The sequence below is a fragment of the Trichosurus vulpecula genome, chromosome 1 (genome assembly GCF_011100635.1).
Source record: "Trichosurus vulpecula isolate mTriVul1 chromosome 1, mTriVul1.pri, whole genome shotgun sequence".
NCBI classification, from domain to species: domain Eukaryota; kingdom Metazoa; phylum Chordata; class Mammalia; order Diprotodontia; family Phalangeridae; genus Trichosurus; species Trichosurus vulpecula.
In genome coordinates, this window is record NC_050573.1 from 34,186,699 (window position 1) to 34,199,893 (window position 13,195).

At 45.8% G+C, this 13,195-nt stretch overlaps 1 protein-coding gene across 1 annotated transcript in view; it reads right to left on the reverse strand.

The window, feature by feature from the left end:
• CUX2 (cut like homeobox 2) overlaps positions 1 to 13,195 on the reverse strand; it is a 249,209-nt gene that overhangs the window by 34,576 nt on the left and 201,438 nt on the right. The window contains exons 8-11 of the mRNA XM_036764170.1: positions 10,673 to 10,749; positions 6,531 to 6,597; positions 2,205 to 2,253; positions 1,001 to 1,105 (exon numbers count right to left, since the gene is read on the reverse strand). Of these exons, the coding sequence (XP_036620065.1) occupies positions 1,001 to 1,105; positions 2,205 to 2,253; positions 6,531 to 6,597; positions 10,673 to 10,749 (298 nt within the window). The remainder of the gene's footprint in view (positions 1 to 1,000; positions 1,106 to 2,204; positions 2,254 to 6,530; positions 6,598 to 10,672; positions 10,750 to 13,195) is intronic.

Here is a 13,195-nt window from a genome sequence, read left to right on the forward strand (position 1 = left end):
AGGAAGTTGACAGTCTAGCTGTAGAAGACAATACAGGATCATATTTTGAAGCTGGAAAGGACCTTAGAGAAGATTCAGTCCAACATTTTACAGATGAGGGAATGGAGACCTAGAGAAGTGACTTGCCTAAGGTCATACACGTGGTAAATCCCTTAAGAAGGGTTTGAAGTCTATCCATCATACCAAGTCATCTATCCATCTATCTATCCTGTCTATCTATCTATCTATCTATCTTAGTCCAACTATATCTATATAACTCTATCTATCTATTTTATCATCTCTCTATCTATCTATTTTATCATCTCTCTATCTATTCTATCTATCTATCTATCTATCTATCTATCTATCTATCTATCTCTGTCTCTCTATCTCCATCTACCCATATCTCTCTCTCTCCACATACACACACACGTGTGTGTATAAGTATATATATATAAACACATATACATATCAGCAGAAGCAGCAATCTATAGACATTTATTAAGCACCTACTATGTGCCTGATACTACACTGGATGTTGGGGATGAAATAGTCTCTGCCCTTGAGAAGCTGATATTCTACCAGACAGCACAGCATACGTGCACGTGCACGCACACACGCGCACACACACAGACACACACACACACACAAGCACATAGAGAATATATACAGATTATACAAAGTAATTTTGGGGCAAAGGAAGGCACTAACAGCTTTTGGGGGGTGGGGATCAGGAAAGGGCTCATGAGGAAGGTGATGGCTGAGGTAAGTTTTGAAGGAAGCCATGGATTATAGCCATGAACCAGTGCCCACTTAATAGACCCATACAAACAACCCCCCCCCCACGAAGAAATGGAGTCACAAACAAAAAGATACACACATTCGTAAGACACACAGATAAACACAAACACATGTGCACTCACACTTAAACAGATTCATGGCCCTTTAACCGCCCAGATGCCTCCAACTGCCAAGGGCAGCAGCTCCTCCCTGTCCTCAGTGCCCACTTCTCTATCCTTACCCCACTGGGTCCTTGGGGAGAGCAGCATGCCAGGCGGATGGAGCTATTGACAGATGCTAGCTGCTCCCGCAGGCTTTCTACTTCCCTCTGGGCTGCCTCAGCTCTCTGCAGGATGGAGGAAGGCAGGAGAAGTGAGGATGGGGTGGGGAAGGGGGATGGGGAGAGAAGATGAGCAACTGACAGCTATGCAAAGTTACAGAACAGGAGCTTCATCTATCTTCACTCTGAACCCGGGTCTTGAACTGGCGTGAACCATGACAGTAACTCCCTCTTCTTCCTTCATTCCCTAGCTTCCTGGAGTGGATTTCAGAGCATTCTCCCCTCATCAGGTGGCTGTGCCCTTTGTCTCCTTGGGAGAATCAGGAAGGGGGCCACAGTGCTGATGACCTGGTAGCTCTGAGCCCCCATCACCCCATAACACTCTTCCTTTCCCTCCCTGTGGTGACAGTAATAATAACAGTAATGATATTAGCCAACATTTATATAGTTCTTCAAGGTTTACAAAACACTTATCTCATGTGACCCACAGAACAATCCTATGAAATAGGTGCTATTATTATCACCCCCATTTTGCAGATGAAAAAAATGAAGTTAAGGAAGAAGAAATGACTTAGGGTCATATAACTTGCAAGGCTCTGAGGAGAGATCAGAAACCAGGGCCTCCTGAGTCCAAGTCTAGCACTCATACATTATGGATTGAAAGCTAAAAAGGACACCTTGGTGGTCATATGGTCCAGTTCCCTCATTTTACTCATCAGGAAACACAGTAAGTGTCAGATGTAAGTAAGTGTCGGAGGTAGTCAGTGGCTCAGTGGATAAAGCATTGGGCCTGGAGTTAAGAAGACTTGAGTTTAAATCTGGCCTCAGACACTTGCTAGCTATGTGACCCTGGGCAAGTCACTTAACCCTGTTTGTCTCAGTTTCCCCATCTGTAAAATGAGCTGTCAGATGAGGAAATGGCAAACCACTCCAGTATCTTTGCCAAGAAAACCCCAAATGGGGTCATGAAGAGGTAGACATGACTGAAACAACGGAACAAGTGTCAGATGTAGGATTCAAACTCAAGCGCTATCCTCTCCACCATATTGCCTTTCTGTAGGAGCTGGCCCTCTATCCCACTACTAACTTTGCCTGCCCTTGCAGAACAAACTAGGAGACAAAAGGGAAGGAAATGGGTCCTTTCATCCACTCTTGGTCTTCTTACCTGATTAGCCTTTTCCAGGTTGGTCATGATCATTCCTACTTCATCTGCCCTGAGACAGAAAAGAGAAGCCGTGAAAAGGGGTTTCCAGGCTGAAAGTGAGGGACCCAGCCCAAGCCCCAACCCTCCCTGCATCATTGGCAGCCATGATCAAGGAGAGGGGACTCTGGGAACTGGGCAGGGTTAGGCTCCTCCATCTCTCTCACCCACAAGGTCAGGCAAAAAGCCCACCCCCTGGATAAGAGGCATCTTTTTGTGGGGGAAGGAGGGTGTTCTGGCACCAACTCCTGAGATTAACTTGGTGCTCAGCCTGTAAGGGGCGGGCTCTGACTTAAGCCTGACTCTATCCAGGAAACTAGACTGCTCATGGAACTTTTCTCCCTGGCTGATAAAAAGAGCTGGTTAGAATGATGAGCTGGGAAGGGTTTGCTTCCTTCCTAATCTTAAAACAAACAAACAAAACAAAAAAACCCCTGCACGCCTCCCCCCTCCCCCCCAATCTGCCATTTTACTGTGTACAGAACACTGTGTTAGGTGCTTGGGGAGGTACAAAGTTTAGACAGGGTAGGAGTCCTTGAAGAGAAAGTAAATTCTTTGAAGGCAAGAATTTTTATTTTTGTCTTTGTTTCTGTGGCACTCTGTTTCTGGGATGCAGTAGGGGCTTGATAAATGTTGGCTGAATAAATGGTGACTCTATACTTACCTGTTTGCATGTTATATTCCCCGCCTCCCCCCAAGTAGAATGCAAACTTCCGCCTGGTACATAGGATACTCTCGAATTGAATCGAATCTCTCCCCTCATGAAGCGTACAGTCCACCAGGAGGTGGGCTACTAACATAAATAGCTACCTGGCATTGCTTATATGTGAGCTAACAACAACCTTCAAATGAATTTTATAATGCATGGTTGTGAAAATGTACAAGAAGAAAGCTAAATTCATTGAGTGCAAAGGGGAATTAGCTATGATAGTGGCTTCTAGCTGCTGAGATCGTATATACATTAAAGTTTTTGCTCCCTTGAAATGCCAGTGCCCTGGAACAAAGTGCCAGACACCTCACCCTAGTTATGGCTCTGGCAGCAGTAGACACAGTGTTGGTGAGAACAGACTTTCTCTGAGAATTCTGGGGGCTGAAGGTAGGTGGCACAAAGATGCTATATGGGAGATACCATGAGGAGGAATCATAAGGAAAGAAGAAGAGGGAAATTTCTGGGAGATGGAAGAGATAATCATAGCTCTAGAATTGCAAGAGATGTTGGAGGCTTTCTAGTATAGTCGAATGTCCTCATTTTACAGATGAGGAGACTGAGACCCAGAGAGTTTAAGTGACTTCCCCGGCTCACAAAGCTATTAAGTGGAAGAAGTGGGATTTGAACTCAGGTCCCCTGACATCAAATCCAGTGGTCTTTCCATCCAATGTATTGTGCTTAGCAAGGAAGTCCTAACAACATAACAAAGGGGATAAGGGAACAGATGGAATAGGAGATGAACTATAAAAGAAGAGAGGGACCCAAGAGGAGGTGGAAAGAAGGGGCAGAATATCAGGCATGGGGCACAGCCTTTGCAAAAGCATGGAGATGAGAGATGGAGGACTGAATTCAGGGAATAGAAAGTTGGTCAGGTTGGCTGTAAATGTAGGGCGAATGGCCCCTTTTCCGAGCTGTCACCTCCAAAGCCCTATTAGCTCCAAAGTTTGGGACTCAAGTTGACTTCTTGGCTCTTGTGGCCAAGGTCTGGGATCATGGTGGGTTCAAAATTCAATAGCAGCATCAGGGAGCTTTGGGAAGGAGGAAGAAGAGGAGGGAGAGGAGAAGGAAGAGGAAAAGGAGGAGGAAGAAGAAGAGGAAGAGAAGGAGAAAGAAGAGGAGAAGGAGGAGGAGGAAGAAGAGGAAGATGGGGAGAAGGAGGAGGCCAGGTAGATCCTAGTAGAAGGAGAAGGCCTGGGTTTCCTGATCCTTTTCTCCTTGACCTGGCCTAACCACTTCTCACTCTCCCCCAGTTGAAGCTTTGAGCCCTGATCAAAGGCAAGATAATTTACAACTCCACATTGTACGAATGGCATATCAAATTATCCAAGAACATCTGTTTTGGTATTATATGATTAAGTGTTCTTTCTGTGTTGCATAATGTGAATGAAAATTCTGTTGCCGTGTGTTTGTGAGACTGGCAAAACATTTGAACAGCTGTAAGTGTTTGGCAGCGGAGGACGCTGGTGGGTGCCAAAGGGAGGCAGGAGATGTTCCTGCCTCGTAAAAATAGATGGCATCTTCCCAACAAAGTAAGAGCAGCAAATGTACATTTAATGAAGTGAAGGAGTCCGCTCAACCCCAGCCACTGCTTCCCGGTCAGCATCGTCCAAAGTGGGTGTGCGCACCATGCAAGATGCCAGCAACCGCTCAGGCAGCTGGCGGACCATCCAGCCAGTCATCCATTGGCTAGTCCGTGAGTCTGCAGGGCCCTGGGATGCTCCTGAACTATGTTCCTGAGGACGCCTGCTCCAGCATCTTAGCACAGGAGTCAGAGGGCGGCGAGATGGTGAGTGCGGGATGGACAGGTAAGCAAGGGATCCTGGAAGGTCAAGGGGCCTGGAATAAGGATGTTGGGGGTTGGCAGTGAGGAAGACAGTTTTGGGATGACTGAATGTTGGGTATGTGATAGGGATTCCTTTTGTATATGGGTTAGCCTAGAGGACCACTGGGATCCGACAAACTCTCAAATTCTCTGACTGGGTCATGGGTACCCTCCCTCCCAAATTACTTTGTATGTAACCACATTATATACATTTTTATATTATGTATCAATGTAGCTATGTATCTATGCATTGATGTAGCTATGTATGTATCTATGTATCTATCTATGCATCAATGTATCTATCTAGTATACTGTTATCTGCCTCTCTCTCTCTCTCTCTCTCACATCTATCCATGTATCTACCTATCTATGTATGTAACTATCTTATGTTGTCTGTCTATATCTGTCTGTCTATCTCTCTCTATCTAATAGATATATTCTATCCATATTATATTTCTAATAAATCCATATTATATCTGTCTATATCTATAATATCTATATTATATCTATCTATGCTATATATTTATTGTATATATCACAAATATTCACCTATCTATATATAGATGTATGGTGGGTGGCTAGGTGATACAGGGGATAGAGTGCGGGTCCTGGAGTCATGAAGACCTGAGTTCAAATGCAGCATAAGACACTTCCTAGCTGGGTGACCCTGGGCAAGTCACTTCACCCTGTTTGCCTCAGTTTCCTCCTCTGTAAAATGAGCCGGAGAAGGAAATAGAAAATCACTCCAGTATCTCTGCAAAGAAACCCCCAAATGGGGTCACGAAGAGTCAGCCATGACTGAAAAAATACTGAGCAACAAGATGTATAATAGATATACCTACAGATACAGATATTTTATATATATAGTATCTATCTTTTTTCTATACTTTTATGTCTCTCTTATTAGAACATAAGCTTGTGTGTAGGGATTCTTTTATTCTTGTCACTTGTACGCCCAGTGCTTGGCACATAATGGATACTTGGAAAAGGCTTGTTGTTGATTGGAGATAGAGGAAAGTCTTGGGGACCTCAAAGGTGATTGAGCCCCCCCTCTCATTTTACAGGGGAGGAAACTGAGTCCCATGAAGATGAAGTAATCTGTCCATGGTCACACACAGGTACTCAGTGACTGAGGCTGGGTTTGGTAGAATTTTGTTGTCTGGCCAGCCCAGAATGTGGGTGATGTGGCACCAGGGAAAGGGGATACGTCCATGCGGGCCCAGAAGCGAGAGCACTTACAGACTCATTCACTGCATTAGGGGCTGGCATAACCCTGGGTTACTTAACTTATTATTAATAATAATACTTAGATTAATATTATATATGCATAATTAGTAACAATAACATTAGCTCACATTGATGTTGCATTTTATATATGTTACCTCATTTTATCCTCACAATGACCCTGTGAAGTGGGTGCTATTATTAAACCCCTTTTTCCTGATGAGGAAGCTGAGGCTGAGAGCAGTAAAATGACCTGCCCAGGGTCACCTAGCTAGTAAGTGGGGTAGGATTTCAATTGGGTTTTCTGACTCTAAGTTCGAAGCTCTAGCCATTGCACCACCTGGTCATCTCTACTGAGCTCTACACGGGGGCCTGTGTTGGCCCAGGAGGGGCCGAAATCTGGCAGTGGTGGGTCACCAAGTGTTTCCTCTCTGTAGTGTTCCTGGCTCTGACCTGGTCCCATTGCTCAGACCCCGGCCCTTCTCAATGAGGCCAGGAAGAAGGCAGATGCGGGGGACTGAGGGTGCTCACTTACTTGGAGGCTGCTTCTTCATCATATTTACACCGTAGGTCCAGTAGCTCCGTCTGTGTGGCCTTTAGCGCTGTCCATCAAGAGAAAAAGGGACATGGTGAGTGAGCAAACTCTACTGCTCATGGGGCCAGGGAGGGGGTGAAGAGAGGAGCCCTCCCAGTATGAGGCCGGCCTCTCATTTCCACTCCAGGACACTCTCTGCTTTTGTCATCCTAGCAGGCAGGATGGTGGATTCAGAGCTGGAAGGGACCTTAGAAATCACTAAATTCCTCTCCCATCCCAACCCAATGATCCATTTTATGGATGAGGAAACTGAAGCACAGAGTGATTTGCCAGATGACTTGCCTGTGGCCACCTGGCTATTCACTGTCTGAGATAGGATTTGAAAGCAGCTCTTCCCGGGTCCAAGGCCAGAGCTCTCTCCACTAGGCTATCTAGCTGCCTTTGCAGAGGGCAGTCTTTTTGGAAATGGCAATACCATAATCAGGAAGGCCGAAGGGCAGGACCAAGAAGACAACAGTTGGTGCCAATACCCCTAATGAGAGCACCACAGCACCTTGGGATCATAGATTTAGAGATGAAAGGGGCCCCCAAAGGCCATTGAGTCCAACCCCTTCCCCCATCCCCTAATATTAACCCCTACCACCACACTGCCACTTCTCTATGTGGCTGTCCGTGGAGATGACAGGCCTCTGGGCTAATATCAGACTGGTCCTCAAAGTGTGGCTGTAGAGCTGACCACTTTGATGGGAGGGAGGACAAGTGAGCAGCTATGGGGAGTGTGGTTACCTGGGAGGCTTTCTCTGTTTATCTGGATTTGTGTCTCCCTGTGTTGTGTGAGGCTCTGGAAAAAGCCTTGTGCATCAGGGCTGTGCTGAGAGCTGCCTGAGGTGTTAGAGGGTCCACAAATGAGCTGGGCAATGATGACTGAGTCACAGTTGCATCCTTTGCCAACAGAGCCCTGCCCTTCTCTCCTGCCTGTTTCAGTGGTCCTGGGTCCCTGACAAGCAGGCTAAGGAGCTCTGGGGGTGAAAGGTTAAGTGGGGAAGCACGGAAGCTTTATCCTTTATGATGTCATCACAGAGGTTATGGACACGACCTTGGCTTCCTTAATATCCTTCATTTTCCTTGATCTCTCCATTAAGCACAAGTTCCTCTGAATCCTTCTTGGACTTGCCCATATATTGGGCCTGTGGCGCCTTTCAGGGGTAAAGAAGCTCACGTTTGTTCACTTGGGGTAATTCATCAGACTTTAATTTAAGTGACTAATTTCTGCAATCCCCCTTTTTATTGGTCCTAAGTCTGCCCCCTTGAACCTTCAGGAGTTCTTTCCTTCTACCCAAATAGGGATCTGGTGACCAAATCTCTGCTTCCCCTTTTCTAAACTCTCCATCATATGCTAAGTTACACTGGTCAAGTCACTTAATTCTCCATGGGCTTCAATTTCCTCCTCTGTAAAACAAAGGGGTTAGACTAGTTATCTTGCAGTTCCCTTTTATCTCTAAATCTGGGAGCCTATTTCTACTGCTGTGATCTACTGCTGTGGTCCTACTACCTGGGTGAGCTTGAGCAAGTCACTCAGTGTTTCCAGGCTTCAGTTTCCTGATCTGTAAGATGAAGGGTTGGACTAGATGACCTCTGAGGTCCTTCTAGTTTCAGAGTTACCATCCTATGATCCTGCCTCCTGCTAACCTTCATCTCTTTAAGTTGTTAAGTTGTACATATATATATATATTTATAGTCATAGGTTAATAGATGTAAGTATGTATATATATACATATCTAACCATCCATTCAATGATCCATTTAACCATCCATCCATTCAACCATATCTCCATCCAATGGTCCATCCACCAATCTATCTATCCACCTAATCATCTAGTCTGTCCATCCATCCATCCATCCAGCCTTCCATCCAACCAACCAACCAATCATGTAGCCATTCATCGATCTATACACACACTCACACACTTCTCTCATTAGGAAACCTCATCATCTTGCAGGATGGAATCAGCCTTGGTCCTCACACTTCCTTGTAATTCTCTTACCCCTCTCACTAGAAGGCATAACCATGAACACCCAAACCTCCACTTAAGGAGGAGGCCCAGTACAGCCATCCCCTCCCTCATTTCCCAGCTGGCTGCCCTAGTTCTGGACTTCTCTACTGTGTTCCCACTCATGGACCTTCCAGAACCTCCTCCCCTCCTACTTTCCAGCTTTCTTTTGTGTATTCTCTTCCCCCATTAGGTTAGAAGCTCCTTGAGGGAATTTCTTTTTTGTGTTTGTATCCCCAGCACTTAGCACAGTGCCTGGCATAGGAGGCACCTAATAAATGTTTGTTGACTGACTCTCCTCTGAGTCTCGTTGCTGGGCCAGCTTCTTTACATGTGCACCTGGGGTTGGGAAAGTGTAGAATAAGCTGAACTCAAGCTATGTCATCGAGGCTAGGCAGCTGGCACAGTGGACAGAGAGGTGTCCTCAAAGCCAGGAAGACCTGGGTTCAGGTCCTACCATATTCTGGCTGTATGACTGTAGGCAAGTCATTTAAACTCTCAGATCAGTTAAGTCAAACTCAAATAGAAATGGGGGCCAGTAAACTGGTCATTAAGATCCCTGAGGGCTACATATTGATTTAGAAAGCCACATATTAACATTATCTATGTTCTACTGTATTTTTATTTATTTTGTTAAATATTTCCCAACTGCATTTTAATCTGGTTCTGGCTGCACTTGGGAGTTCTGTGGGTCACCCTGTGTTTGACCTCCCTGCTCTGAACAGCTCCTCAAGATGAGAAGCTGCAGAGAAGGTTCTGAGCTGCATTGATGGCGAGACTTTCCTCCCCTGGGAATTCCTAACACCAATCAGATCACAGGTTCAGTTTCTATCTCCCATCTTTGGTTATATCATAAGAAGGTACATCTCACCTGAGAAGGCAGCAAGGGGGCAGAGTAGATAAAAGGTCAGCCTAAGAACCACAGATTTAGGTCCAAAAGGTGGTCACTCATTTTACAGATAGGGAAACTGAGGTTCAGAGAAAGATCATGGGATCACAGAACTAGATCTAAAAGGGACCTCAGAGATCATTTAGAACAAAAGTCTTATTTTATGGATTGGGAAACTGAGGCACAGAGAGGTTCAGTGACTGACCCCAAGCCACTTATATAGTAAATGGTACAGTTGGGATTTGAACAAATCCAGAGTTCCTCCCCCTGTACGACACTGTGTCACCCCATTTTCCACAAGAGCAGGAAACACTTTTCTTGTGCACCCATTGGATCATACATGGCTTGGGATTAATCATTAGAAGTTTGTAGAAGAGTCATTTCTGTTGGTGCCTTCATCAAGGAATCTTCTATCAGACATAGACATAGGGGACCTGCTGTTGGACGGGAGCCTTTACTATCAAGGGGACTAACTGGCATTTCTATGGCACTTAGTGGTTTACAAATGGTCGTGTGTGTCATTTTATCCTCATGACAACCTTGCTCCTTTTACAGACAAGTAGACTGAGGCTGAAGGAAGGTGAGTGACTTACCCAGGCTCACACTGCTTGTAAGTATCTGACCCCAGGTCTTCCTGACCCCAAGTCCATCCCTTTCACCATTCTGCCAGCTTTAAAGAGGCATTGTGACTGTCCCCAGTCGAATACTTGGGTTCAAGTCCCTCCTTTGGCACATGCTAGCTGTGTGACCTTGGCTAAGTCACTCTCTTTGAGGTCAAAGACTACAGATTGCAGAGGAATTACATCTGCATTGGGAGAGCGAATTTTTTTTGCTGGAAATCCCTTCTATCAATGAAATCATAGGTCTAGTGCCAACAAAAATGATATTCTGTTCACGTAGAGAAAAGCAGCTTGGTGGACAGAGCTGCCCATGGAATCAGGAGTCAGGAAAGGGCTAGGCTGAAGTCCTTCCTGCCTCTGACCCATGCTGGCCCCTCTTGAAGACTGAAAGGTACGGAGGAGTGGCTAGTCTATGTCCATGGAGGGAGTTCCCGCGCCTAGAGTCCCCCACACTGCAGAATCCCAGGTATGAATGCATTTTTCTTTCTTTCCTACATGGTCCCAACTCCAGAGCACTGGCTCACTCCTCCAGCTTGGGCCCCTGGGGTCTGAATGGGGACCCTGATGTGAACCCTTCGAGTACCTGAATGTAGAATCTTGATCTTTTCTTCTGCTTCCCCCAGTCTAGCGGCCAAAGTGATTTGTGCTTCCTGTAGGCCCCTGTGGAGAGACCAGTCCTGGTTCAGATTGGTTTGAGCTACCCTGGGTCAAACCCTGCCTTATGCTGGGGCTGGTCGCCATAGGGGCTGCTAGCTGCTTCGCCTCTGACACTTTGGTGGAGATGCAGAGCTCAGCAGTAAAGAGAGGGCTGGCCAGCCTTGGAAACCAGCAGCCCTGGATTCAGGTCCTGCTTTGAGCACATCTCTGAATGCCAGAGTGGGAAGGGACCCCCAGTAAGCCACCCATTCCAAGCCATGCCTGGACAAAAGCTGTTCTCTGACTGCCTGGGCATGGGGTCATTCAGCCTCTGCCAGAGGATGCCCAGGGTGGCTCATTCCACTGGGGGACAGCTCTCATCATTAGGGACACTCTCCTGACATTGCTCTTAAATCGGCCTCTTTGCGAATTTTCACCCGCTGCTTCCTGTCTGGCCCTTGGGGGCCAAGCAGAGCCACACTAACCCCTTCTCCACAAGCCAGACCTTTATATTCTGGATGACACCTAATGTGGGCCCCCTGAGTCTTCTCTTCTCCACACTAAACATTCCCAATTCCTTCAAACAAATTAAATAATAACCATAAAGATCATAAATAATTAATTCATTATAATAATGTCCACTGGTAATTATTTTATTAATGATATCAATAATTAATAATGATAAATGAAAATTAATAATGATGATGATATCAATACTGGCTTTGAGGGATTTGAAAAGCCCTTTATATATTATATATAATTATACATAAATATGATGATGCATTGTATGTAAAATATGATTATATACAACACATAAATATGATTATATATTATATAAATATAATATTTATATATATTATCTCATTTGATATTCACAACCTTGTGAAGAAGGTGGCATTGTTAACCCAATTTTATAGTTTAAGAAACTGAGATTGAGAGAGGAAGGAAGGAAACAAGCACTTATTAAGTGCTTACTGTATGCCTGGTTTGTTTGATCCTCACAAAACCCTTCGAGGCAGGTGCTACTATCATCCCCATTTTACAGGTGAGGAACCCAAGGCAAACAGAGGTCAAGTGACTTGCTTGGGGTCATACAGCTATTAATTGTCTGAGGCAAGATTCAAGCTTACATCTTCCTGACTCTAAGCAAAACCCTCTATCTGATGCACCAGCATATAATGAGATACTGACTTTATCTTCCCGGTTGTTCATCTACCAGTTTATTAAGGTCCTTCCTAAATCGTGCTCCCTAGACCTGAACCCAATGTTGTAGATGTGGTCTGCCTAAGTTAGGGGACAGTGGGCTAACAACATCTCTTTATTCCTTGGATCTACGTGCCCCTTAATAACAAGCCTATCTTTCTATCCCTTTGCTCTGTAAAGTAGGACAGGGGCTCCATGAAGCTTCAGTGAATTTCCTGATGCCCTCTGGGATAGGAAACTCCCCAGCCCCATCCGGCCCTCAGGCACTGCCTGTCCCTGGCTGGAGACCTCACCACCCTCCACCCTATTTCCATTGGTTAGCTCTGTTACCTTTTTACTGCATACTTAAGACTATAATTCAGAAGTTATGCTACCAAATTTATGTGCTTATTATGGGCCCACCATTCGGGATGCCCCAGTTAAGGTGCTGTCAGCATTTCCATTATAAACCTCTATATCCCTGGGTTTATAGCCCCGACTATAAAAACCTCTCTCCAGGCTGGAGTTGGGCACCTTGGAGCTCAGCCCAGAAGAAAATCTCTCTGTAAAATTTGTGATGAAAAGAAATAGAGAGGGAGGGAGGGAAGAAGGGAGGAAAGGAGAGACAGAGAAAGAGGGAGAGAGACAGAGAGAGAGACCAAGACTGAGGAGATGGAAAGAGAGGGAGGGAGAGAAAAAGGGAGGGAGGGAGAGAGAGTGTGTGAAAAAGAAGAAGGAGGAGAGACAGAGACTCAAAGAGAGAACCACAGAGGAGATGGACAGAGGGAAGGAAGAAGGGAGGGAGGGAGAGAAGAGATGGAGGAGAGAGAGAGAGAGAGAGAGAGAGAGAGAGAGAGAGAGAGAGAGAGAGAGAGAAAGGGAGAGAGGGAGAGAGGGGGAGAGAGAGAGAGAGGGAGAGAGAGAGAGAGAGAGAGAGAGAAAGGGAGAGAGGGAGAGAGAGAGAGGAGGGGAGGGGGGAGAGGAGAGGAAAGGAAGAGAGACAGAGAGAGAGAGAGAGAGAGAGAGAGGAGAGAGAGAAAGGTGAGAGAGGGAGAGAGGGAGAGAGAGAGAGAGAGAAAGGGAGAGAGGGAGAGAGAGACTGAAGTCGGGGAGGGAGGGAGAGATAGACAAAGACAGAGAAAGACAGGCAGATTGACACAGAGAAGCAGAGAGGGAAGGAAAGACAGAGACAGACAGAGAGGCAAGGCAGAGAACCAGAGCCAGAGGATCCTGGGGTGATTCTGAAGTTGTAAGAGCACCGATAAAATTGGGCCAGGTTGGTAAGAGG